Below are 24334 nucleotides of genomic sequence, written 5' to 3'. Positions count from 1 at the left end.
TTTGAATTGGTGACGTCAAAGGGGTCAATTACGTCACTTATAACCTGATGACGTCATTTTTTAAAAGTTCATTTTCGCTAAAATCGTAACAAAACTTGCCAAAACCGATTTATTATGAATGTAAAGGTAGAAACAACATGCAGAAGCAAAATGAAGTTAGATTATACACACAAAAACATAATTTATGTAAAAATTGCTTCAGAATACCTAAAAAACTTGCAAAAACAGCTGACATAGCCGTTTTTACGCAAAACCACATTTTTAACCGGTAACTTAGACGGGGAAGCCCCAGAGCAACATAGAGATCAAATAAAATCGCTTTTATTGGACAGAATGACGTTAAAACCTTGATTTTTGGGCAGAATATAGACCATCTTCTTAAAAAATACATTACGGTTTTCAAATCAAGTTTGGTAAAAACTTTTAAATGCTATGATGCCTTTTTCAAACTTTATATTGGTGGATAATTCCTTCCTCTTTCAAATAAAACCAACTGTAAGAAATTTTACCTACTATAAACAAAATTATGAACTTTTATGTGAACACCTGTTTCAAAATGCATATTTGCACTACTCGTCCCTAAGGAGTTAAAGAAGGTTACAATAAACGAACCTCAAGTTAAAAACCTTGGCAATTTTCATACAAAAATAACATCGTATATATGAATATAGTTGTGAGAATACGGTTTTATGACCTTGCCATATATAATCCACAGGCATTTGACTTAATTGAAATTAAATCAAACTTTTCATTTGGAAGATAGGTGTATGATTATACAGTGCATTTGCAAAGTGCAACAGCATACGAACATGGAAGTTTTGTTACAGGTAGCAAAGCCTAATCGAAATTATAAACGATTGCAAGGCGTGTGGTTGCGACCGCTGTGGTCTACAGAGAGTGCGTCTCACCGTAACGGGATATCATAATTGAGTTGTAGCGATTTAAAAAGCCGTCCGTCAGTTTTGTGTGACAACCCGACAGTTTTTGCGCATATCCATAATAAGCAATACTCACACTGCAGCGTGCCTTGCGGTTGCCTCTCTAGGTTTTTGTACACAAATTTTCTATATATCCACAAACTTAAGTATTTTCGGTGACCTTTCCGAATTTTTACGCTTCGTAAACGTGATTGATTTCAGACCTAAACAGATGCGCGTGGATGCGGCTTTCCGTAAAAACAAACGACTAAAAGTGTGCTAAAATTGACCAGATAATCTATCAGCTTTGAGTTTGCTTGCCACAGAGGATAAAATGTTACTTGCACGGTTTTAAAGTGAAATACTGCCAAGACTTTAGTTTGTTTGTAAACTACGCAAAACACCACTTATTGCTAGTAATTGTTCGGTGTGACCATGAGTTACAATTTTGTGCACAGACCCTGCATTATAATAGCAGTGACGTAAAGTAACTACGTCAGAAGTCGCAATCATGCCATTTATCTTGTAGAGTCACAGGGCAGAAAAACCATTTGCTGCTGGCGAAAAAACGAAACGACAAGCGTATATGATTCGTCGCATATCTATAACTGCAAGCAGAGCGAAGTAGGGAAACGCTATGCAGTTTATACAGACGTAATATAACGTGGTTTAAACGGAATGCTCTAGTTCATTTTGGTTGCGTAGGAGCTGTTATATGCTGGGTAGTTTTGTGGTACCAAAACCTGCGTAAACAAACGAAATATGGGCTCATGTTACTTTCGGTGTCTTTGGTGGAGTCTTAAATATGCTGGTAACGTGAAAGGGGATACGAGAAATGCGTAGTTAAATTTCGTCAATCGGTAAAGGGCGTATTTACCAAAGGAAAATACTTTTACAACTATTTGATTCGGTCAGAACGGAAAAATATATTATTTTATTATTGTAAATGCTGTTTAAGGCGCCAGAACGACGATTGTGACAAATTAATGTCTATAATGCTTATATAACTGAATAAAATTGTACCTAACTTACTATTGAGCCAAATGCTAATGCATACGTGACTTAAAATAGCATGCAACGTTAACGTTTCGATATAAAATGCTAAGGGCAAGAACCAAAGCTGCTCATTTGATCTATAAGTAGGGTTTAAATGCCACCGAGAATGTTTCCCATCGCACATGTTCTACAATAACCGCATATGGTAGCGCTGTTCGTAATTATTAACGTCATTTAACCGGCGATCGTCGTGCATGCCCCGGCCGGCGCTATAAATTCGCTTGTACATATGATGCATTATTATAAAACAATCCGTACTCGTAGCCCACTGTTTGCATGCAGCGATTTGTGAGAACTGGTTATCGCGCGTACCATGCGATGCGGTCACAAATTCTTTGCTGGTAAGTTAATGATTAAAATTACGTCATGTTTTGGCAGTTTGTATATATAGTGGGGGTGTGTGCATCAATACATCTATGCAATATAACGGCAGCGGATCAAAGAAACATCTCATATCACGTTCTGGTATACGTTTAATATTCCAGTTTATTGAACAGAAAACATGGGGGACGTTTTAGTTTCGGAACCCAAATATTTATTACGGAAATTTTCTGTGAATGTTTTCTTTAGAAACCGAAACAGTCATAAAACGGGCCCATATTTTCAATAGCCTTTGTCGTTTTTCAAAGACTATATTATGGGCTTGGTGTTTTGCTTATACAAGTAATTACTGTCTTATTCTACTATGCAGTGGTACTTTATACGCTTGCCGAATTACGACTCTTGTTGTCTTCCAGTATTTCAACTTGGTGTAAAAAGCTCTTTGACTTTATAGAAATATATATCAATCTACAAAAAGAGATGTCGATTAAGAGACTGCAGTAGCCTGAGGTCGAACCGTTAACTTGCATCGCTCTTAGCTTCATGTTACCATCGTAAATAATCACGTCTTAGGTGGTCTGTGTCATTAACCTGGGCAGCGGACGCTGCATAGCCGGCTGTAAACGTTTAGACAGTGGCCTTTACGTATACGAGTCGATTTTCTAAATATTATTGTAATCTTCAAACTGTAAGGTTAGTATAACTTACTACGGGGTGCTAGGGAAACTGCAATAACGGATCTCTGCGGGCGTATATATGCGCTGACCGCATTTTGACCGGTTTGTTATCTTTATTCAGCTTTGACTGCTGAGTGCACACGTTAGTGTAGAATTCAACGTAACGTAAAGCTATAGTATGGCAGTTGTAAGTTCATTGGTTTGTAAAGTGTAAAGTATAAGTTACATTGATGGGGTGCGTGGGTTAACATCGTCGTAGTCAAAAACGTGCCGCATTTACCGCGTCTTGCATATTTTCAAAACAAGCAAATGGTTGCTGACGCGTTCTATGCCAGGATAGACCTTAAGCAGAGCTGTAGCCCGGGTGATATGGTATTAACAGGATTAGAGGCTGTTCATTTGGTTTAGCGGGTATTTTACTTTGTAATACCCTGTTTTCGCCGCTTTTGCGGTAGTGGCCGCAATGATAGGGTTTCAACGATAAAACTTCGCAACAGGTTTGAAAACAAAGCACCAGAACTAAACCTTTATCGTGGACGGCTTATGGTCCGTAATACCAGGGCTAAGGGTCACTGGGATCTAGGACTGAGAACCTGTCAATATAATTGATGTCGGTCTTGCCCGCCTTGGCAGAATGATGTATTGGGAATGTTACAATCTTCAAATGTAAAAAAACACAATTCTAATCCGTCATAGGTTATTATACAAATATTCAAAATAGAACTAAAGGCGCCAGATTCAGTTCATTGATCGTGGTAAACGGTATGTCGTAGGCTCTATACGTTTTAGTTGGGAAATTGAACGTGAAAACAAAACGTATAGTGACAGATTTATAGGCCTCGTTACTATATAAGTGACATGGTCTAAACAGCAATTATGTGGAATTAAAATCAATCCTGTTTTATATACTTGGATACGGCAGTAATATTCAGCTTGGGCTTTTGTGCAGCGTTCGAAGCAGCGAGGCCGGGTGAATGCCCTTGTGGGTAATGTTTACAGACGCGCTTGAAAAAGGTCGCATAGTAAAACGCAGGTGTGTTAAATGTAAGCTCGTCTGCATGAAGGTACCATACACTCACCGGAACGACCGGTATGAGATTGAAATAGCAACGTTCGTTCTGAAAGCGGAAGACAGGAGCTGCTCTCTGTAGCAAAAAGTGCTTGGTTTTTGAGTTAAGGAATTTAGGATATTTGACAAGAGTTGAAAGATACATCTGACGTTGTGTTCAATTTTACACAGAGCTGCCAGTGAAGCTGCTGTATAATTATCACTGGTTATAGGGTTTCTCGAGTAAAGGCAAGTTTCAAGAAAACAGCAACGAAACTATATACAGAGGTAAGCCCATGTTATCTTATTTCGATAAACAGTATTTACCAACCGTATAGGATCGTTTATTTCGATCATCAATTGTGTTTTCTGGCCCATTGCATTTTGAAAAGAGATCCGATAAGGGCAAAGCAGAATTACGGAGCCTGTTTTATCTGGACAGGTAACAACATTTCATGCTGTAGTACATCACTATTTATTTTGAAACAAATACGTTTACGGGTAAACAAACTTTCGTTTTTGCGGAAACCCATTTTTGGGCAATTTGAGGCGAATTGTTTACGTGGTTTATGTAGTCGTTCTAAATGTGGACATCATGCTATAACAGGAAGTATGTGTATTAGTCTAATGCTATTAATAGTTAGCAAAACATGTATTGGGTAGGCCAATAATGTAGGATTAGGTACCAACAGCCTAGCTACCGTAAACATGGGAATCTAAAATAGCTATATTGACTTTCGGCGTGAGAAGGCGCTGTTGGGCCATGGATGTGTTATTTGCGCGGATTTAAATCTCCCGGAAACGGTCAGTAGTAAAGTGGCCGTCGTATTTTGACTTGTGTCGAAGTCGCTAAATTTTAGGACACAGAAAATTTGCCCAAGGATAATTTTGGATCCGCGGAAACGCTTTTATATCCAATAGAGCTTGACACGAGCGTTGCGTCGCTTTTCGATGGACCGGACAATGGCGGTTACGTCATGGTACACGCCGCTTTTCCCCCTGTCATGGTTTCTATATCCACTTACGTGAACATTGCCAATACTGGACCTTGTTCTTTGCGAATTGAATTTAATTTAGCCGACGTACCGAAAAAAAGCAAAATCGATACGAAGAGCGTTATATTCGCTCAAACGGACCTCAGAAAGAAATAACAATAGTGTTTGTTTAACGTTACAAAGAGCGTCGCAACAAACCATGAGTGTATTATCGCTTCACACACCTAGATGAACAAGAAACTGACAATAGGCGAGCGCTTTAAAAACTGATTTTCCCGAATTCTGTACAGTGGGCGCATATGAATATTCGGTTGCGAGCGTGCGCTGAATAATAAGAGAGTGCGCTGCCTACGCTTTCAGTTCGGCCTTGGTAAATATTACAGAAATTGATCTTTTCTCGCGAGCGCTATAAACACAAGGAACAATCGGGCGGTTTCAAATGTACGGGTCACGGCCCTGGATATGTAGTGAGCGAGTATCAATGTGACGCGCATGCAGTGAGAGGATCTATCTTTAACACAGGGAAGGTAGGGGGTTTTAGAAGAGGAAGTTTCAACCGATTAGCGCTAAGATTTATTCATACTCGTTAGCGTTGGGTGTTTTGCATAGGATGGAGCGGAATGTTATTTGAGATATGCCCAGCGTACTGTATGGCTTGCCAGGGTAGCTATCTACTATAGTACAGGAAGAAGCGGAAGCTTTGATTGCTTATTGCTTGCACAGTGTTTACTCATTTAGAAGGCCCGCTCACATATGGAGCTATATGCGTATAAACGACAGGGAAGTGTTACCGTTTATCTTTCCGCAAAAATATAACAACAGTGTTGTTGCTGATTCTCAGAATATAACTCAGAAGGATAGGGAGGCCATTTTTTGAAAACCTGTAGGCAGCACTGGCAGTAGCTCAGTCTATTATTGTGACGTAACAGTCATTCGACCATCGCGCGCTCTGCTGGATTCTATAACCTACTGGTACACTGCTACCAACTCATCCTATACGTATGGATGGAAAATCAGCTGGGGGCGGAGGTGTAAAAAGGAAAATACCATGGCAGCACGATGTGACGTCATCGGGAGGCTACGCACCGGAGAAAATGGCGCGCCGACGTAATGATGACGTCAGCGTAAAGTAAGTTTGTTGATGACGTCATTGGATTGTGTACGTGTATCATGAAGTGAAAGTTGCTGATTTCAGTTTGCAGGCAAGAAGTAAATAGGTTTTGTTTCACTTTGTAGGCGCAAGAACTGAAACTTTTAAATCGGTATACGTTTAAGACTGAAGCGCATTGTTGGTATGAAAACAGGACGAGATACGTTTCGTTTACAGAAGATAAAGTAAAACTAGTAGCGACAATTAAACCGTGCATGTTAAACCCTATATGGCGACAATCGAGATTCTCATGGTTTTTATATCAAGCTAGATGACTGTTTTCCGTTTGGTCAGGATATTACTTGAGTATACAACTGTGGAAAGATTGTCTAGTGTTTGTTGCTGTTAGCAATAAGGCAATACTGGCACCTGCTTTTTCACAGTAAGACTTAGGCTTAGGAATTTACAGTCTGTCCTCCCCAAATCCCGGGTTTCTTAGGTTCGGGATTTTGTCGAACGTTGCTGGTTCCTTTGTGTCTAAACCGAAACTCAAAGTGTTTATGTGAGGTAAACATAGCGCAATGTTATACAGTGGTAAACGTTGTAATCGAATAAATAATGGTAAAACACTTCGGAATATTGATCGTATTCTGTGTTAACTGTGTGCTACGCGAACCGTGTGGAAATAAACTGTGACGGCGCCTATCTTAACCAACAGTAAAGCTGGGGACAAATTACAGGTTCCTATTATCTGTTGTATTGCTATATAATACCGACTTAATCTGGGTCTGTATGCTGGGTGGTTGTTTACTTACGTCCAATGTTGCGTTACGTTGCGAAGATTGAAGTACAACTGTACAAAATTTCTGAGACATGTAGACTCCGTTTCTATGTTTTACGACCGAAAATGTCACAAAAATTAAAATTGAATCTTATAAGTTGTTTATCCACAGCGATAAAGAACACCATAAACCAATACACCCGTGCGAACAGAGATATAGGATATTATAATGAAGTATAGTTTGATCCTAAATGGTTCCACTTATGATGAGAGGGTGTTATGTTGTGTAAGTTTGCGTTGGAAGCAGGTATAATTTGCGCTGTTTCTGTGTTTATTGACACTTCGTAAATTCGTGGCTGTTAAATGTTATTTTATTGATTTGAGTTTGGCTGATGTGCTCGGGTACTGGAACAATGTTTTTTCGTTTTAGTTTTATTTAAAATCAAAGCCTGGGCAAGCCTTCGTCTGATTAACAAAAACTTTCACAAAATCGAGTTGACAAAACTAAGAGTGTTTGTTTTCTAATATTTGCCCGAAAAGGCGCAAGCGAGTTTCTATTGTGCCGCACAATCGTACCGCGGCGAGATTTCTCCGTATACGCTTGTTTGGAAATTTGCGGACAAAAGCCTAAGTTCGAATTCGCTGGAGTCTACTGCTATTGCCTACCGTCCTTTATGCTTCGTGTTTGTCATGGCCAGCCAAGGGATCTCACGTTATTGTGGTAAATTCACACAGCGGGTGTTTTGTAAATTTAAATCAGGAATTCGCGGGTTATTACTTGGAGGTGTATTGACAAACTTTGCTTAGAAAAGTTTAAGGTATGAAGCTTGGCGGTTTATGCTGACGGTTAATTGAATGTAGCGTTTGTTTTAACACCGAATATCCGGTCATTGATTAGATCCAGCGGTTTCTATTGGTTAAGCTTGCGGAAAGTGAAGTGACGCCACCAGCAATAGACCTACGTCTTCGTTTTATATCGACGCGACCAGAATGAGTAAGAAAACGGATTTTGCTGCCTCTCTTAGGTGGGAGGTAGTTCCTCGTTGCGTGTGCGGCGTCAAACACTGCCTGTTTTCTGCTGGTTTTGTGTGTGCGTGCGTGAGCGTGCATGTGCAGAGAAACACCGAGTTAGTCATAACTTCCTTGCTAGCTTGCAAATAAACGAAAGCTCAGCGAGATATAACCAGAGGTTGGTCTAGCGCAAAAATATACGAGGCTGAGGAAAAACTGTTTGAGAAGTGAGGAAAAATGATGACAGTGCGCCTTAAACTTAATGACGCGTGAATAACACATAGATCTTTCGGATGAACGACGCCTTGCACGCACATAAAAAATAAATTTATTGAAATAGTGATAAAATATACTCTCAAATGGAATTATAAGTTTTTCGTCAACCATTTTGTGTTTGGGGAGCTAAATTTGATGCGTCCCTCCAGTGGTTACTCAAAGTTTCGTTTTTTTTTATCGTCGATAGTTATTTATATAAGATGTTTCACATATATTACTATGGGGGAAGATGGGGTACCGTTATCACGGTAATCTCATATATCCTGATCGTGTTCTAACAATTAAAAATGCTCTTTTAAAGTCGCGGAGCTACCGTTATATATCATTGCTAATATTTTCGTTGGCTTCTATAAATGGAACGATAAAAGAGAATGAAAAAGTGTCCCATTTTACCCAACTTCAATATATCTCGTTTAGTATTAGTCATCTTGTTTTGTGAGTACATAAACCTCCGGCGATTGGTGTTTCGAGATTTTCGGTTGGGAGATTACGTTTTAGCGGTAAACGCAATTTTAAAAACCTGTTACAACTTACATGGTATACCCAAAAAGTTACATATACGTGGTAACTCGTAAACTGACACGAAGTTTGCGAAACAGAGCACCTGTGTCATAACGACTGTCGTCGCCACGCTACGTCAAAATATAAATAAATAAGTTCCATTCATGTCTCGTCTGTTTTGTAAAAAAAGAAATTTCTGTTTTTTTTGTAGAATGACAGCGGATGAGATGGTTATTGATGAGACGTCGGCCGTTTGCAATGGACCTGATAACGAGAATGGTCTCTCTGGGGTCCCCAATGAAGCGGCTTTGATTGCTCTTATGAAGAGGACGGGGTATTCCATCACCCAGGAAAATGGTCAGAGGAAATATGGGGGACCTCCTCCGGGGTGGGAGAACAAACCGCCACCAAGGGGCGCTGAAGTGTTCGTGGGGAAAATCCCCCGTGACGTATTTGAAGACGAGTTGGTGCCGGTGTTTGAAACAGCCGGAAGGATCTATGAGATGAGACTTATGATGGATTTTGATGGAAAGAACCGAGGATACGCCTTCGTGATGTTTACAGCTAAGTCGGACGCTAAAGGTGCTGTGAAAAAGTTGAACAATTACGAAATACGAAAGGGGCGTATGCTGGGCGTATGTTACAGTGTAGATAACTGCCGTCTCTTCGTGGGTGGAATCCCTAAGACGAAAAAGAAAGACGATATCTTCGCTGAAATGACAAAAGTCACGGAAGGTGTTACTGATGTAATAGTTTACCCGAGTGCTTCGGACAAAACTAAGAATCGTGGCTTCGCTTTTGTGGAGTATGACAGCCACAGAGCAGCCGCCATGGCTCGAAGAAAGCTTATTCCTGGCCGAATACAACTATGGGGACATCCGATAGCTGTAGACTGGGCTGAGCCAGAGCAAGACGTTGATGATGAAATTATGGGGCAAGTGAAAGTACTTTATGTCAGGAACCTTATGCTGGATACGACTGAGGACACGCTACAGAATGTGTTCAGTCAATTCAAACCTGGCTCCGTTGAACGAGTGAAAAAGATAAGAGATTACGCATTCGTTCATTTCAGCACACGTGAAGCTTGTATTGAAGCGATGGAGAAAATTAACGGGACCCACATAGATCAAGCCGAAGTAGAAGTTACTCTGGCTAAACCGGTGGACAAAAGTGATTACAACAGAATGGCAAAAGTTGGGGCAAAAGTTTTGAACGGGACAGAAACGAGCACGCCGACACAATCCCTGGTAATTCCGTATAAACTCACGCGCTATTGTTAGTGATATGTTATTAAAATATTCGGAAATGGCAGAGCGGGCATAAGGAATTTCAAATGCAATAGTAAACAATAACCAAATTTGGGTAAAATATGCTTTGTCGTATAGTAGTATTTGGTTTTGAGATAACGAGAAACTCATGCCTAAATCTCAGATCCCCTGAAGCACCTTACTATGGGACCTCACCCATAAGGAATATAATATACAAGGGTGGGGTAGGATGAAACGTGTTTTTGTCTTCTTTTTTTGCCCGTTTGGTAGTAGTAAAAAACAAAATTTAAAGAAATACAAAGTTGTGCATAACAAATATAAAAAATACGATTAGAAAATATGGGACATGATGTGCTTAAGGTATCCCAACTTATTACACAGTACTATAATAGTATTTTACTTTTCAGGTCCAGGCACCGACAGTCGTTAATCAGAACGGAATGCTGGTTTACCCTGCTGGCGTGTACGGCAATGACATCGCGTACTATTCACTTGGCCAGTACAACCTCGCAACGGGTGCACGTCCAATATACCCGACCAGAGGCGGGCTAAGGACCGACCGGGGGCGAGGCGCAGCTGGAACACGAGCACCAAGCGGAAGAAACAGTTATTTAGGCTACAGCGCTGGCAAAGCAACGTATGGACGATATTATTCCAAAAACAATCAGGAAAGGCCTGTAGCTGCTGACACCGCGGGTCTTGAACTCATTACTCAACAGAGTGTTTTGAACGGTCAGGCGGTTATACCAGTTACCGGTACCGAGCAAAACATCGGTACTATATACAAACCCAGCACCGTACCTCATATGCCCGGTCAGGCAGCTGCGGGTCAACAGATCGCCACGTATGCATCCCAAGTCGCTCAGGTGGCGACGATCCCCCAGGTCGTGCCAACCATGGTTAAATCATCTGACATTATCCTTGAAGAAATTTGCCAAAGACAAATGTGGGGTTCACCTTCATACCAACTGCTCACAACCACGGGAGGAGATGGCAGGCAGTTATTCTTGTACAAGGTATCAATACCGGCGCTGGCAAGCATCTTTCCCACACAACCCTACTTTCAGGTAATTTCAACTTATAATGAAGTAGACAGTACCCCGGTTCGTATATAACCGTTATTACAACGAATTGCGTTTGAATTACGGTTATAAAAGTATTTGATTTTAAAATAACACATCAATTTACGTAAACAGCGGAACGCGGTGATTAAATTTAACCCTTTGCCTTATATAACGTTGTAATTAATTTTCAGCCAAACAAATTGTGTGTTACGGTGGAAGAAGCGAAAAGCTACGCCGCTGAATACGTGTTATCTCAACTTGCGTTGCAAGCAGACGGAACACCTGCTGTAGTACCGATGGCTACTGTATTCCAACAACCAAGCGCCCCTGCAGCCCCCTACCCGGTAAATTGAGCATATATATTTTTAAATGGTATATTTTTTTAAATGCAAACCGGTGGTCTACTGTTTAAATATCCTTACTATGACATTTAAAGCGTGAACAACATAATATACCATGATGTCACCCCATGAGGGACATGCACAAACAGCTACGACGAAGACGTACTTTGCACCACCTGCAGTACATTGTTGACCCATGTTATTGATTTATTTGGCCACAATCAATCGGGTACCTCTCCGTGTCTAGGTTCGGCTATTTAACTGCCTAGATTACTTCACAATGTTTGCTTTTATATCGATTTGCGAGCCGCATAGCATTTTAAATGCATTCAGCAAATACACGAACATCATTAATGAGTTGCAAAGCGTTAACCTTTGCCCTACATATGCCGACTTAACTTATGGGATATTCACTCGTTAAATGCGAAGAGCGTAAAAGCTAACAAACACAATTTATGGAGCAAACAACCACAACAAGATCAACGTAAAAAATAGAACCCGACAAAAGCAATCCGAAAATACCCAGTTGCAACACTGCTGATTAAATGAAATGGGTATCCCAAATTACATCTAAAACTGCGCCTTTTGCACATAACTATGTAAAAGGTACTCTGTATAAATCGAAAATTCCTTGATATTAAAAGTTTAAGAACCACTGAACTCAGTATAATTTAGGTGAGAGGCATCAAACACGGATTTTCCTTCAGTTTAACATAAACATAATCTATATTATATGAATCGCTTAATAAATATAATTTACATTATCTGGAACGCTTCATAAACATAACCTATGTTACAGGGCTTATTCGCGCAGCCTCAGATCCAACTACGTTCGAGTCCCACCTCACCCGTTACCCACCAGCCCACGTATGTACCAGTCACCACTCCATCGCCTACTATCCCTATGGGTTTTATGGATCCAAACATAATGCAACCTATCACTGTAATGTACCAGTGACGTCACCTCAGAACACGTCATCAACTTGGCGAGGATCATTAGCGTACAAGCTCGCCAGGTTCCTTATTTGGTTCGAATAGATTCGAAACTTTCTTTTATTCTTCACGTTTCTCGAATAGCGGTGATTGCTGGACACTACACCGTTTCAGTGCTATTATTGTGATGTCATAGTTTGCTGCGCTCGTGCATTTGTTCCAGTTTATTGTTATGCCAATGCTTCGTCATTCGCGAACATATTTTTTATATTCTGTATACATTATATACGCGTTTTCAGGAGAGTGCCGACAGACCTATTGCGCTATCCACGTTAAAATGAAAAAAAAAACATAAACGTTTTACTTGACAATTTGTCGCATTTTTTTCATTTTTATCGCTTTTTTTAAGTTGCTAAATCGCGGAGTTAACTGTAACAACATATTTCGTAAAACGTTCCTCAAAACCACACATTTCCAGCAAACGCATTTTACAACAGAACTTTCGCTTCAACATAAATCTCAAAATACAGCTGCTGCTTGTACTCTCTCTTTATATATACGGCCCTTTGAATACAGTATCTACTACAAAAAGCACCTTTATTAATGACGTAACATGTGACACAAAGCTGTTACGTTAACCTAATGTGGTACAACCAGGAAAAAACCTCCAACTGGCTGTATCGTTTCCTAATGTTTTTCTGTTAGCACTTGGTGTTATATTTTTTAAGTCGAACTTTTAAGTATTTTGTCCTTTCATAGTAAAGTTTAAACTTGTGCCTAATGTGTGATGCAAAGTAAAAGTGAATGAAGTGCCCTTTAAAGCGAACTTTACACGTATTTTTCATCCCTTTTCGCCTTTTTGGCACATATAGTCGTCCAGCCTATATATAGAACGTGATAAGACATCACATATTCACGCTTTGCATTTTCGTTGTCACTTTCACAGTCACGTGCCGGCAATACAACATGTAGTGCAATGCATATGGGTTTTTATATTTAGCTCAGGATTTCGCAAATAACGTAAGTAAGATTTATAGTGGGTGAGGGAAGATGGGACACCTTTTCTTTTTATTTATGAAAATTTAAGGAATTATAAGACTGTATCCTTACGACGATTATAAAACTGTATTCTCACCATATAGACCGTTGTTAATTGTTTAAAACACGATGCCGATATTTGGATATTATGTGCTGAAGGTATCCCGTTTTTCCCACCATACTGTATACATTAAATCCTTGACATACAAAGATCAAATTTCAAAGACTCACTGTAAGGTTTAGTACAGTAGCCTGGGGTATTCGTTACCCTATTATACAATGTTACCTATACCACAGCACGTACGGTCAATAGACTGGCCCCATTATGATTTTTAAGTGTATATAAATACATCGCACACGACTCCCATGAACAAACTAAATATGTCGTATTTGCTGATGAAATATATATATAAAGGGTATATGTATTTTTGTTTTAATATGGAACGCTTCACGATTTTACGTGTCATCCTTTCGCATGACTCTCAATATGACCCAATGCCGCCACCGCGCGATTCGCGTAAAATTAAGCGTAAACTATAATCAAAAAGCGTAAACTATGACAGTATTCTCAATACTGTATAACATTAATTACAGTTTTACTTTTGCCTAAACGTATGGGTTCAAGTTAATGTCATCATACCACATAAACAATGTTCTAGTACTTTACAAAACAGCAAAACACACTTACCAAACCTTGTAGGTGAAGAATCGCATTGCAAACTATACATACAACTTGCTTGCCAACCAAACGCTATCTTTAAATGAAGTTACAAAGTACCAGCTGATACGCACGCTGCACATGCGCGGCGTTGATTACTCCGGCGCTTTTGCCTCCTGGACTAAAAAAGCACTTGCAGGGCAAGCGACAAACCAAAGTGAGGCGTAATCCTTTAGCGTTAAATAGCAATTTTCAGGTATATATAACTGATGATTACCGAATTCTGATCTGTCCATGCTAAATAACTGTTGCAGTAGCTGGAATCGAGAAACATCACAGTGAACGTTTTGAAAAAACGAATCTCTGTCCCACTTTTTCCACAACAGGTTAAGCTTGTATGCAGAAAGTGACAATGGGTTTTGTGAAAAATAGCTTTTGGGTGTCTTTATTTCCTACAAAATTCTGTATGTTGTTTACCATTTGAATACATCATAAGAAGGAATCTTCATATTCACAACTACATGTGAAATCAAGCGTGCTGCATTTGGAAACGAGATTTCTATGGTATATTCCTGCAAGGAATCTACGAGACAGCTCTCGCTGTATATCAAGTTACTAAAAGCTTTTAAAAGCTTGAAAGCGACTAGAAACTGTGTTAAGTTTGAAAATTGAATGTAAACCATTTCGAAATAGCTCGAGATGTAGAAATAACGCGTGGATATGGGTTTATATGGTATGATAACATGTTTACTTTCAAAATCAAAGAAATACATTTCAGCTTATGTAAACTATCTTTAGTGTGTTATTTAAAAAAGTATTTCATATCGTTTTGTACCCCTAAAAATAATATGTCTTACCCTGTATATAGTTTTATTTAAAAAACTTTATTTTTCAGATTGCAGTTATATATTTGAATATTTTGAGATGCCTATTCGACCTAATAGTAACTCAACAATGGATGGCAGACACCCTCCGATCATGTTACCACCGGATTATAAAATTTATCAGATGAATAAACGACTGCAGGAACGAACAGATAACTGTGACAACCAATGGTGGGATACTTTTGCTTCCGAGTTTTTCGAAGATAAGTCCATGCTCACTCTATCTTTTTGCTTGGAGGATGGTTTAAAGAGATATACAATTGGAAGGACATTAATTCCCAGGTTTTTCAGGACCATGTTCGAAAGTGGAGTGATAGATATGCAGATGGTGCTTCGTCTGCCTAAGGATTATATGAATAATGCTAATGGCACAATAACATTGGACTGTGAGCATGCAACTATGGTCATGCACCACAACAAGCCTGTTCCTACTAAAGTGTGTTCAGAAGGACATTTGCTTGTGGATTTTAGTGCCGATGAACTAATGAGAATTCGTTCATGGCATTTCGCAATACAGACGCACCTAGAGTACATACCTAAACAAGCCCCAATGCAAAACCCTGGAATTCTTGAAGATTTATGTAAAAACACAACACGCCAAGGTCTCACGCCACCCATGCTTAACTACTTAAAGATGTGCGTCATTATTGAGCCAATGAAAGAGCTCATGTCCAGGCAGAAAACCTATAACATGGATCCACGAGATTGCCTCCGTAACTGCCTCTTTCAAAAGTGGCAGCGAATGCTAAACCCAACAACTGATGCCAGCAGACCAACAAAACGACCGTCACGAAAGCGGAAAAACTCCAGCAACAACAACACCCCTCATGTTAGTCAACCACAGAAAAAGAAAGGTTTCCAAACGTCTGAAGTAATGATGGTCAGCGAACCAACACTCATGGGTTGTGAGTTTGGAGATGAAGATGAAAGAATGATCACGAGATTGGAGAATAATCAATTCGATGGGCCTTCAGTAAAGTCTGAAGAGCATGATACATCAGCTGCTAGCTTCCCAAGCATTTCTTCTCCCTCTAATCCAGCAGGTTGGCAAGGACATCCCCCACAAAGTGCTGGAATGCCCAATAACATTATACCGAAAAGTGAGCCTGCAGATCTGGCGCCTAACCCCACCCCACCTTTATCCTCTAGCACTTAATCTTTCTTTTTTGTGCAAATTTACATGATCCAAAGCTTACGATGATGTTATTTTTCCATAGATAATAGTAGGATTTTTCATGAAGCACATGTGTAAAATTAATGGTCTATAACTGTTTTTTATAATGTACATGAAAATTTGATAATTGGTGCAAAAATGAAACTCTCCAAATGTGATAAATATATGCACAATCCAAGGACCTGTATTTAGTATATTTGTTTCATCTACATGTTTATTAAACATGACTATGATCTCGTAACTATTGCAACATCAAGTACAGTGTATATTTCAAAGTTTTGCCTAAAACAGTGAAGCTGATTGCAAAATCATGTCCATTTCACTGTTAACTAATCTTGTGTTGGCTTCAATTATGCAAAGTCATAATTGTTTTCTTCTAATCAACTATTCCCATGGAACAACTAAACGTTTGTATTTTCAAACATTAGTGACTTAATGAAATATGAACGTAAGCATTAATTTCAGTGTTGTTTATATAATATTTGTAAAAACAATGGTGCTGCTATTAAATTGCCACAAAAATGTTTTCGTAACATTTTCTTGCAGCTGTATAGAAATGGAGATGCCTATGTATTGTATAGGTACAAGCCAATCTTACAGTTTCAATGTTTTCCGGAACCTCATGCCCAGTAAAAATCGTAGTCACTAATGTACTCAGTATTGAGCAATGACGTTATGTTTCATTCCATGACGTCAAAGCTATACTGAGAACTGCACTTTAACAAGGAGTCTTATATTCTACGAGGGGTCGTGTCTGTGCGTTTGGTGTGACTAGATTACATTTGGATATAGTTGTGGTAAGATTAAGTAACTACGAAGTTGTTACTATAAGCATTTATATTATTCGTAACTCGCTTAAGGGCACAGTATGACCACAGCACTGCTTTGGAAGCCAGCCTACCCAATATAAACGAACTCCGGCGCACTACATTTAAACCCGCAATCTTTAATAACTTTTACCGAGTAAGTTAAATATAAATAAACACAACGGATCGACTTTTTATCCAAAATAAACAATCTAGGGGTATTAAAATAAATTACCTTTGATTGAACCAGAGGGTACTGGGATCGCAGCTCGCTTGATTTGTTTGAATTAACGGTCATAAAAATAAATCATTTGTATATAGTAGGGGGGATGTGAGACACCTTTTCACCTATTTTCTCGTTCCAGTTATGGTATAGTAAACAAAAAAACATTCAAATATTTATAAAACCGTATCCTCACGACTCCCACAGACCGTTGTTATTTGCCTAAAATACCACCAAGATGTTTAGATACTATGTGTTAAAGGTGTCCCATGTTCCCCCACAGTACTATATGTTATATATATATATATACAGTTGATAATTAGAAAGCACGAAATGTATGAAGCCACCTTGTACAATATGGGCCCCGCGATGATAAATAAATTATGACGACGGTTTCAGGTACACGAAACGTGATATTAGAGCCGTATTTTTATACTTGATTAATTATGATGTCTTTTCATCAATATATTCTAAGCGCCGGGTTAATCGGCCGTGAGACGTACATTTATTTTAACAAGTAAAGAGTTCTATTTGATATGTCATAATGATCACCATTTATCATCGCTTATCGGGACAAATTGTTGATTATTAAAACAACTTATACAAATGGTAGCATCATACACTTCGGCTCCTAACCTGACTCCGAACCAAAATGTCGGTGCAGGGCACAGTGGTTAGCGCGCCTGCCTCTATAACCAAGAAGTTACCAGTTTAAACACGTTGCTGCCACGCGTTGTTCTAGTGGTCACTAACGAATCGACCGAATCGTTCGAATCGTCAGCTATACAGAAAAAAACAAAACAATTAGGAACAAAGTTACATTTGTGTTAACTAATAGGCGGGCACATGTATGGAACAAAACATCCGTTATTTTACCACATAAAATGGGGGTTCAAAAACTCTGTATAAGGGCGTTGTTTATTGTTTAAAAGACGTTCAGGGAATATGGGAGATTATAGGCTAACAGTATTTTATCTTACCCCACAGAACCATGCAGCAAATAAAACTGTAGACATGAGTGTATGAACGTTACACTCCCAATAAGGTATATACTATAGATATGCGTACCAACTAATATGTGCTGCATCATGGATATCAACACTCTCATGACGCGCGTTGTATTTGCCCGTCGAGTATTGTTTACAGCATGTTTAATAGTCTTATGTTATTTATATTATAGCCTATATGTTTTTATATAGCTAATATATGAAAACATACAACATGGTAAACAGCTGCCAGCAACAGGGATTACTCACATTTTGTTGTTTTAGATATTCTTCAATTTCAATTTCGCAAAGACGTCAATGTCATTCTGTGTTTTTCGCTTCATTGGAAATGAAGATTTTTGCTAAAGAGGAAAAATTTAGATGTTTAGATTGCAGCCATAAATAAGACCGATCTAACGCTCTACGTCAGTGGGGTTTGGATATAAATCACAAAGCGGTGTTTTCAGGATATGAAAACGGCTATATGATACGCTTTGAGGCTGCATTTTGCATAACGAGAGTATAAAATGTTTTTTACACGATCCTTGAATAAATTTTTCATGTTACTCATTGTGTTATTGGAGCAATATAATCAGTCTACACTGAGCTTAATGAAACATAGGGTACGATTTCTTAAGACGATACGGGTGCGTAATTTTGTTATTCCACCTGAGAGGAGAAAACAAATTCGCAAACACCAAGGTGTAGTCGTGTCATATACACATACGGTTTTCAAGGTTAGGCATTTATATAGGTTTAGTATGTGGTTATTTTTGTTAAGGTTCGAAACCGAACTTCAGGTTTTAGATATACTACGTACGAAAAGGGTATGGGCTGCTTTATACGTTTATGTTTGTCTAAAACTCTCGCGTGTGATCAGTGAGACGGGATATGTAATGTAGACAGAACGTATGGACGAAACGTAGGTTTTCTATAAAGTAGGTTGGGGGAAGATGGGACACCTTGTTATTCTATTTTCTCGTCATATTTGGTAGTAAAAAAATTCAAAGAATTATAAAACCGTATCCTATAACGACTTCCATAGACCGTTATTATTTGTTTAAAACACGATCATGATATTCGGATATTATGTGCTTAAAGGTGTCCTATCTTTTCCACCCAACTATATCTCCTAAAAATTAGATTTAACTTGATTTTTCAGTCTGCAGCCGATCCCTACTGCGGTGCATATAAGCTTATACAAAAAGACTTACGTGGTTGGAGTAGTAAAAGTTTGAAATGACGACGTTAGCTCCTGAAGAAGAAGTTAACATAAGCACAACATCCGTGAACCGTGCCCGCTTATACGCAGAAGAGGTGGAATGGTTATGGCTTGAGATTTTGTCCATATTTTTCGCGGCTGTAACTGTTTATCTTCTGATAATGAGCATCGTATATGAAGTGAGAACACACCGAAGGGTGAGCAGACGAAGACAGAACATCGAATATTCAGAGAAATTTCTCCCGGTCACTTTGATTGCAGCAATAGTCTTAACTATCGCTGCTTTTCTATCAATACAAGTCCCAATGCTCGTTCGTTATGAAGATGGTAGAATTGTATGTAATATTTATCGTATTGCAGCTACTTGGTTCTACAATCTTGGACTCGCTGCTGTTTTTCTGCTTCTATGGCTTCGAATCCGAGTGTTTTATTCCCACAGGATAATGAGAAGCTTGCAGAGTAAGATGGTCATCAGTCTAAACTATGTCATTCTATTCGTGGTTGTTGTTGCGGCTTTACAACAAGGTGGGATATTCACATTTATCAGCGATGCTAGATACACCAAGAACATTATGTGTGCGTATTCATATGTGGGTAAAGAAGTGCTGCCAAGTATCGTGTTTTTGACCATCTCAAGCGCCGTGTGTGTGGTCACTTTAGGTGGCTTGCTTGTGTATCCAATGTGGAGACATAGAGATATACTGAGCAACAGGTCAGCACAAAGTGTGCGCTCTATGTCTCGCAGGGTTGTCGTCACAACTCTGCTTTGCATTTCCACGTACATTCTAGCGCCTCTTGTGGTGACCATGTTACGTCATAAGAACATCGTCATGGGGTACTTCATTTACAGCATCATGCTGTTGGCCAACATCATCATAGTTACATGTTCGTTCACCAACTGGAAGTCGCGATTATTTCCAATATGCAAGCCCCCGGCAGATGATGATAGAGAGCACAGTAGCGGGAGAACTTCATCTCTGAAACACGAGAGAAATGATACAGCTATCACCACAGTGACGTACGCTGGGCAGGACAACGAAACATACGTTACAGAATTTTAAGCTTCCCCTAAATGACAATGTGATATTACCTGCAAAAAACACGAAATATAAAGTACCGGCGTACATGGACTGTAAACATTAACGTGCGAAGTGTATGTAATAAATACCATATTGAATTGATCATGTTTAACTAACACTACGGTCTAAGCTAAACAATCAAAGAAAATCTATAACCCAACGGAGTGAAAAATCAAAACAGATAACACAGACTTGGATTTTGTGAAATTCAAAAGAAAGCAGTGATTTTAAGACGAATGTTTGAGTAGGACAGAATCGATTGAAAAACCAACGTATGACGTAGGCATGACGTCATAGATTTAAATCAATACTGTTTTCAGATGAAGTATTGTGTTAGCTGAAATATAGGCGGTAAACATTACCTTCGTTTGTGTATTAAAAGAGGCATATCATTGCTAAAAGGTGTTGTTACGAAGTAGGCTATGATTGGTCGGATTATATGAATATCCGGATCGTTTTACGTGAAATCAATAATATTGGAAAAAGATGGACCGTAATTGTTGTTTTGGTACATACGTAATGACGGTGTACGCGTTCGCTGGTCTACGCTTTGGGAATACTTTCGAATGTGCTGGTAAAATTTGGATTCAAAACAGGAAATTAAAATCCACGGCAACGGGTCGTCTCGGTTCCAGTTCAAAGGGCATATCGAAGAGAATTGCCAAAAATAAATTCTCTGGGGTGTTACCGACACGGTTGGTTTAAACTTTTTAACGGTTAAAGTGAATTTCTATCACCTCTTAAAGTAGGAGATAATAAATTTGTGAATCCCACAAAAAAACACGATATAATTCGGATGCGGTAATGTAACTGTGTAAAAGGGACCATATAACAGCGTTTTCATTGGGAAAATATTACTGCCTATTGTGCAGTCGTAATTGCTAAAGCTTCTCAGACGGAAACTATCTATGTAGCTGGTAGCAGAAAGAGACAGCGAGTAACAGGTTCCATTACGTCATAGTCTAGCATGTTCATTGTCGCCCAATATCGCGAAAAGTCCTTGGGGAAAAGAGGACAGATGTACCCGTGCTATTTATTGCAAGAATGGCGCAGTGTGGGTCAAGAAATACAAACAGTGGGTTGACAAATTAAACCTGGCACAACCTTTTTGAAGAAAAAGTACGCTGTTGATTTGGAAAATTAAAAATTAAACACACGGACCGTGAAATATTAACGTTAGTGCGGCTGATAATGCAAAAGCAACAAAAATGTGGTAAAAATAAAACAAAACTGTAAGTGATTTGATTAGTTGCAGTATTGGAATAGCACACTGGGTTTTCTAATGAAATATTAATAGAAAAGTGAAAAAATGGCAAGCTCGGCCCATATGAGTGGTTGTGTGGTAAGCCTTAATGCTTGGTAAATTTTAACGGGTGGTTTTATAAAAAAGCAGCCGTTGGCTGGTGTGTAACTGTGATAAAAATGTGAAAATAACAAAAAGCTGCAGCTTCCAGCATGGTGTGGAACGGCATTCAATATATACACTATGTATACATATATACATTGCAACTAGATTAACGTGTCAATAGGTCACACTTAGCGAGCAGACACTTTCAAAAGCACCATAAAAAAATTGGTAACTACTGAATAATAGAAATTGTTACTACATCTAATGACATGTATGTGAGTGAATATCACACTGAAGTATAAATACTGCTTGGGACCAAAACCTGTACAGCAGGTACACATATAGTATTGCAGCAACAGTGTAACATTTCATATAAAAATTACGAGCAAAATTAGTGTTGGTATACGACTTTTGCTATGTACACAGAATGTATATCAAGACATTGATAATGTTGAGTGAAGGGCTGTATGTTGTTATTCGTCAATTGTGCTTATAAAAGCAAAGATGGAGGATACGATTTTAAAAAGTGATTATCGGGTTTTAAGGACATTGAAAATTGTTAACTTCAAGTGTAATTGGTAATCATTGATAATTAAAGTATAATTAAATGCAAAAAGGAAAAAACATGATCAAAGTAATTGAAAACCATTTAATTTACTGTAAATAATTATGGAAGCTTGGACCCACAAACATGATTAGGTTTGGAAAATCAGATTTGGGCAGCTTATCTAGAGCCTAAGTAATGTATGGGAAACTAAACTCTTAAACCACATGGGAAACTTTAGCTGGGACTAATAAGCGCAAACTATCAAGCTATTTTAAACTAGATCAATAAAACTTTTGCTGACTGTAGGAAACCATATTGAATGTTGAAACCAGCACACTAACTGCCTATAGGCAAGGCAAAAAGGTGAAAACTGCAAATATGTTGTAAAGGAAAATTGGACCATTCCATTTTATGCCACCTCAAGCTCAGGAGAAACCAATTCACCAGCATTATCTTCTAGGAACACAACAGGCCGATCTTCTCGTTGCTCCCATAGACTCGGCTTTTTGTTCTCACATTCGCTGGATGAAGATTTTATTAAATTCATGTGAGAAACAGGAACGCCACTATCTCTCCAGTTACAGCAATCGCTTCGGTCGATTTCAGAACCAGAGCTTTGAGAAGCAGCGATTCCTTTTGGCCTACTGGTAACTTTTGTTGACCCGTTAAGCTGTTGATTAGAGGTGTTACTACCAGGGCTATTAATAGCTCTTAAATCTTGTTCTTTCTGATCCGGAGGAAATGGGCCTGAAACTAAATCAAAGTTGTGGTTTGAAACATCAATGAAAGAATGTCGAAGAGGTTCATGATAAATTTCATCCAATGGAACAAACCAAGCTCGGGGGTGGCCATGTACATCTAAAGGCAGTGAGGAAGAAACTCCATTTGGCGTTAAAGGACTACATTCTGATGACACAGGAACTTGCAGTGGGGAAAGCAATTCTTTAACTTCAGATGCTGAATCCAAATCATTTTCTTCAGAGAGTGGATTGGAATCCAACTGAGAAAATGCTGTCCCATATAAACCCACTGAGTTTGGGGAGTGAGCATCTAATATATCGTTAGTGGTTGCCCAATTAAGAACTCCTTGCTGTGTGACTGGAGACATAACTTGATATGATGAAGAAACAGGTTCATTGTTCACAGTATTAATAGTACCATGGCCATTGGTGCAAGGTGTATCATGCTTGAAACTTTGCCAGTCTACCCCAGTGATAGTTGACTGTGGTGAAGTGACCAATGCAACAATTGAGTTGCATTTTCTTGCACCATTTTCTCTCACAGTCGGGGTACTTGTCATTAGATTTTGATGACGAATTGCAAATGTATTGGTTGCGGAATCTTTTGACTGGGTAGCACCATTATTGAAGTTTTGATTTGAGTTGTCTATTAAAGCAGCACCTTCTGTGGTGTACACCTTGAGTAAGCTTCTTGAAGAAGACTTCACTTCATTTAGATTGGTTTGGTTTAAACCAGTTACTGAAGTTGCTTTGGTTATTAATACAGTTTTCACATTATTCTCTTTTCTACTACCATTACTTCTCTTAAGAACAAAGCGGCAGCAAAAGCAAGCTAGAAGACATACAAGTAGCACAAGTATGCACATACACACTGCTAGTAGAATGCATAGCAGTAGATTAGTGTCCGAGAACCACGATGCTTTGCTGGCAGTCATTGTGTTGTTAACGGTCGTTGTATCATAATGCAGGAACACAGAAGATAATGTCACAATTTCCCCATGGCCAGACATAACCACATATTCTTTGATGATTCAGTGAACAGTAAATGGATGCATTTAATGTCTATAAAAACTTTAAGGTACATGTTACATTTCAATAAATAGCCAGTGGTGCGTATTTAAACCTTATGCTGAAGGACATAGTTTTACAAATCGCCTGTTCTTACTCTGTATACAAGCAGCAAGCTTACTGTACCTCACTGATAACTAACCAAATTAATAACACCTATGCGATGCATAGGCAGTGTAATAACTAATAACATGATAAAAGTCCTGAACCTCACAAGAAAATACGTCCTATGTTTTGGAGCAAATTACACACAAAGAAACGCAACCGCACGACAGACAAACA

The 24334-nt window shown here is 38.9% G+C and overlaps 5 protein-coding genes across 8 annotated transcripts in view; 3 read left to right on the top strand and 2 right to left on the bottom strand.

Annotated features, from left to right (window-relative positions):
* LOC149725231 (uncharacterized) overlaps window positions 1–14071 on the bottom strand; it is a 49309-nt gene extending 35238 nt beyond the window's left edge. The window contains exon 1 of the mRNA XM_089892768.1: window positions 14006–14071. The gene's annotated coding sequence lies outside the window, so the exon portion shown is untranslated. The remainder of the gene's footprint in view (window positions 1–14005) is intronic.
* Window positions 4157–13260, top strand: LOC149725232 (putative RNA-binding protein 46). 4 transcript variants are annotated; one of them, XM_089892799.1, is made up of 5 exons: window positions 4157–4307; window positions 8885–9920; window positions 10349–11008; window positions 11197–11349; window positions 12146–13260. In XM_089892799.1, exons 2-5 carry the CDS (start codon window positions 8886–8888, stop codon window positions 12302–12304), a joined length of 2007 nt encoding a protein of 668 aa, XP_089748925.1. In that variant the 5' UTR covers window positions 4157–4307; window position 8885; the 3' UTR covers window positions 12305–13260. The 4 variants fall into 4 exon arrangements, with proteins under 4 accessions (XP_089748925.1, XP_089748923.1, XP_089748924.1 ...); XM_089892797.1 differs by lacking the exon at window positions 4157–4307 and adding an exon at window positions 4443–6143; XM_089892798.1 differs by lacking the exon at window positions 4157–4307 and adding an exon at window positions 6222–6671.
* A 506-nt stretch (window positions 14072–14577) lies between the features above and the next one.
* Window positions 14578–16557, top strand: LOC149725230 (LIM domain-binding protein 2-like). Its single transcript, XM_089892835.1, has 2 exons — window positions 14578–14708; window positions 14871–16557. The coding sequence occupies exons 1-2, from the start codon at window positions 14696–14698 to the stop codon at window positions 16013–16015; spliced, it is 1158 nt and encodes a 385-aa protein (XP_089748961.1). The 5' UTR covers window positions 14578–14695; the 3' UTR covers window positions 16016–16557.
* A 2664-nt stretch (window positions 16558–19221) lies between these two features.
* On the top strand, window positions 19222–20556 carry LOC149725229 (uncharacterized). Its single transcript, XM_089892836.1, has one exon. It carries the CDS (start codon window positions 19288–19290, stop codon window positions 20329–20331), a length of 1044 nt encoding a protein of 347 aa, XP_089748962.1. The 5' UTR covers window positions 19222–19287; the 3' UTR covers window positions 20332–20556.
* Window positions 20557–21368: 812 nt separating this feature from the next.
* LOC149725228 (uncharacterized) lies at window positions 21369–24327 on the bottom strand. The gene has a single exon (XM_089892825.1). It carries the CDS (start codon window positions 23992–23994, stop codon window positions 22654–22656), a length of 1341 nt encoding a protein of 446 aa, XP_089748951.1. The 5' UTR covers window positions 23995–24327; the 3' UTR covers window positions 21369–22653.
* Between the last annotated feature and the right edge of the window lie 7 nt (window positions 24328–24334).

The sequence above is a fragment of the Ciona robusta genome, chromosome 14 (assembly GCF_009617815.1).
Source record: "Ciona robusta chromosome 14, ASM961781v2".
Classification (NCBI taxonomy): domain Eukaryota; kingdom Metazoa; phylum Chordata; class Ascidiacea; order Phlebobranchia; family Cionidae; genus Ciona; species Ciona robusta.
The sequence above is the reverse complement of the archived record's forward strand: the minus strand, read 5'-3'. Positions and strand labels throughout refer to the sequence as shown.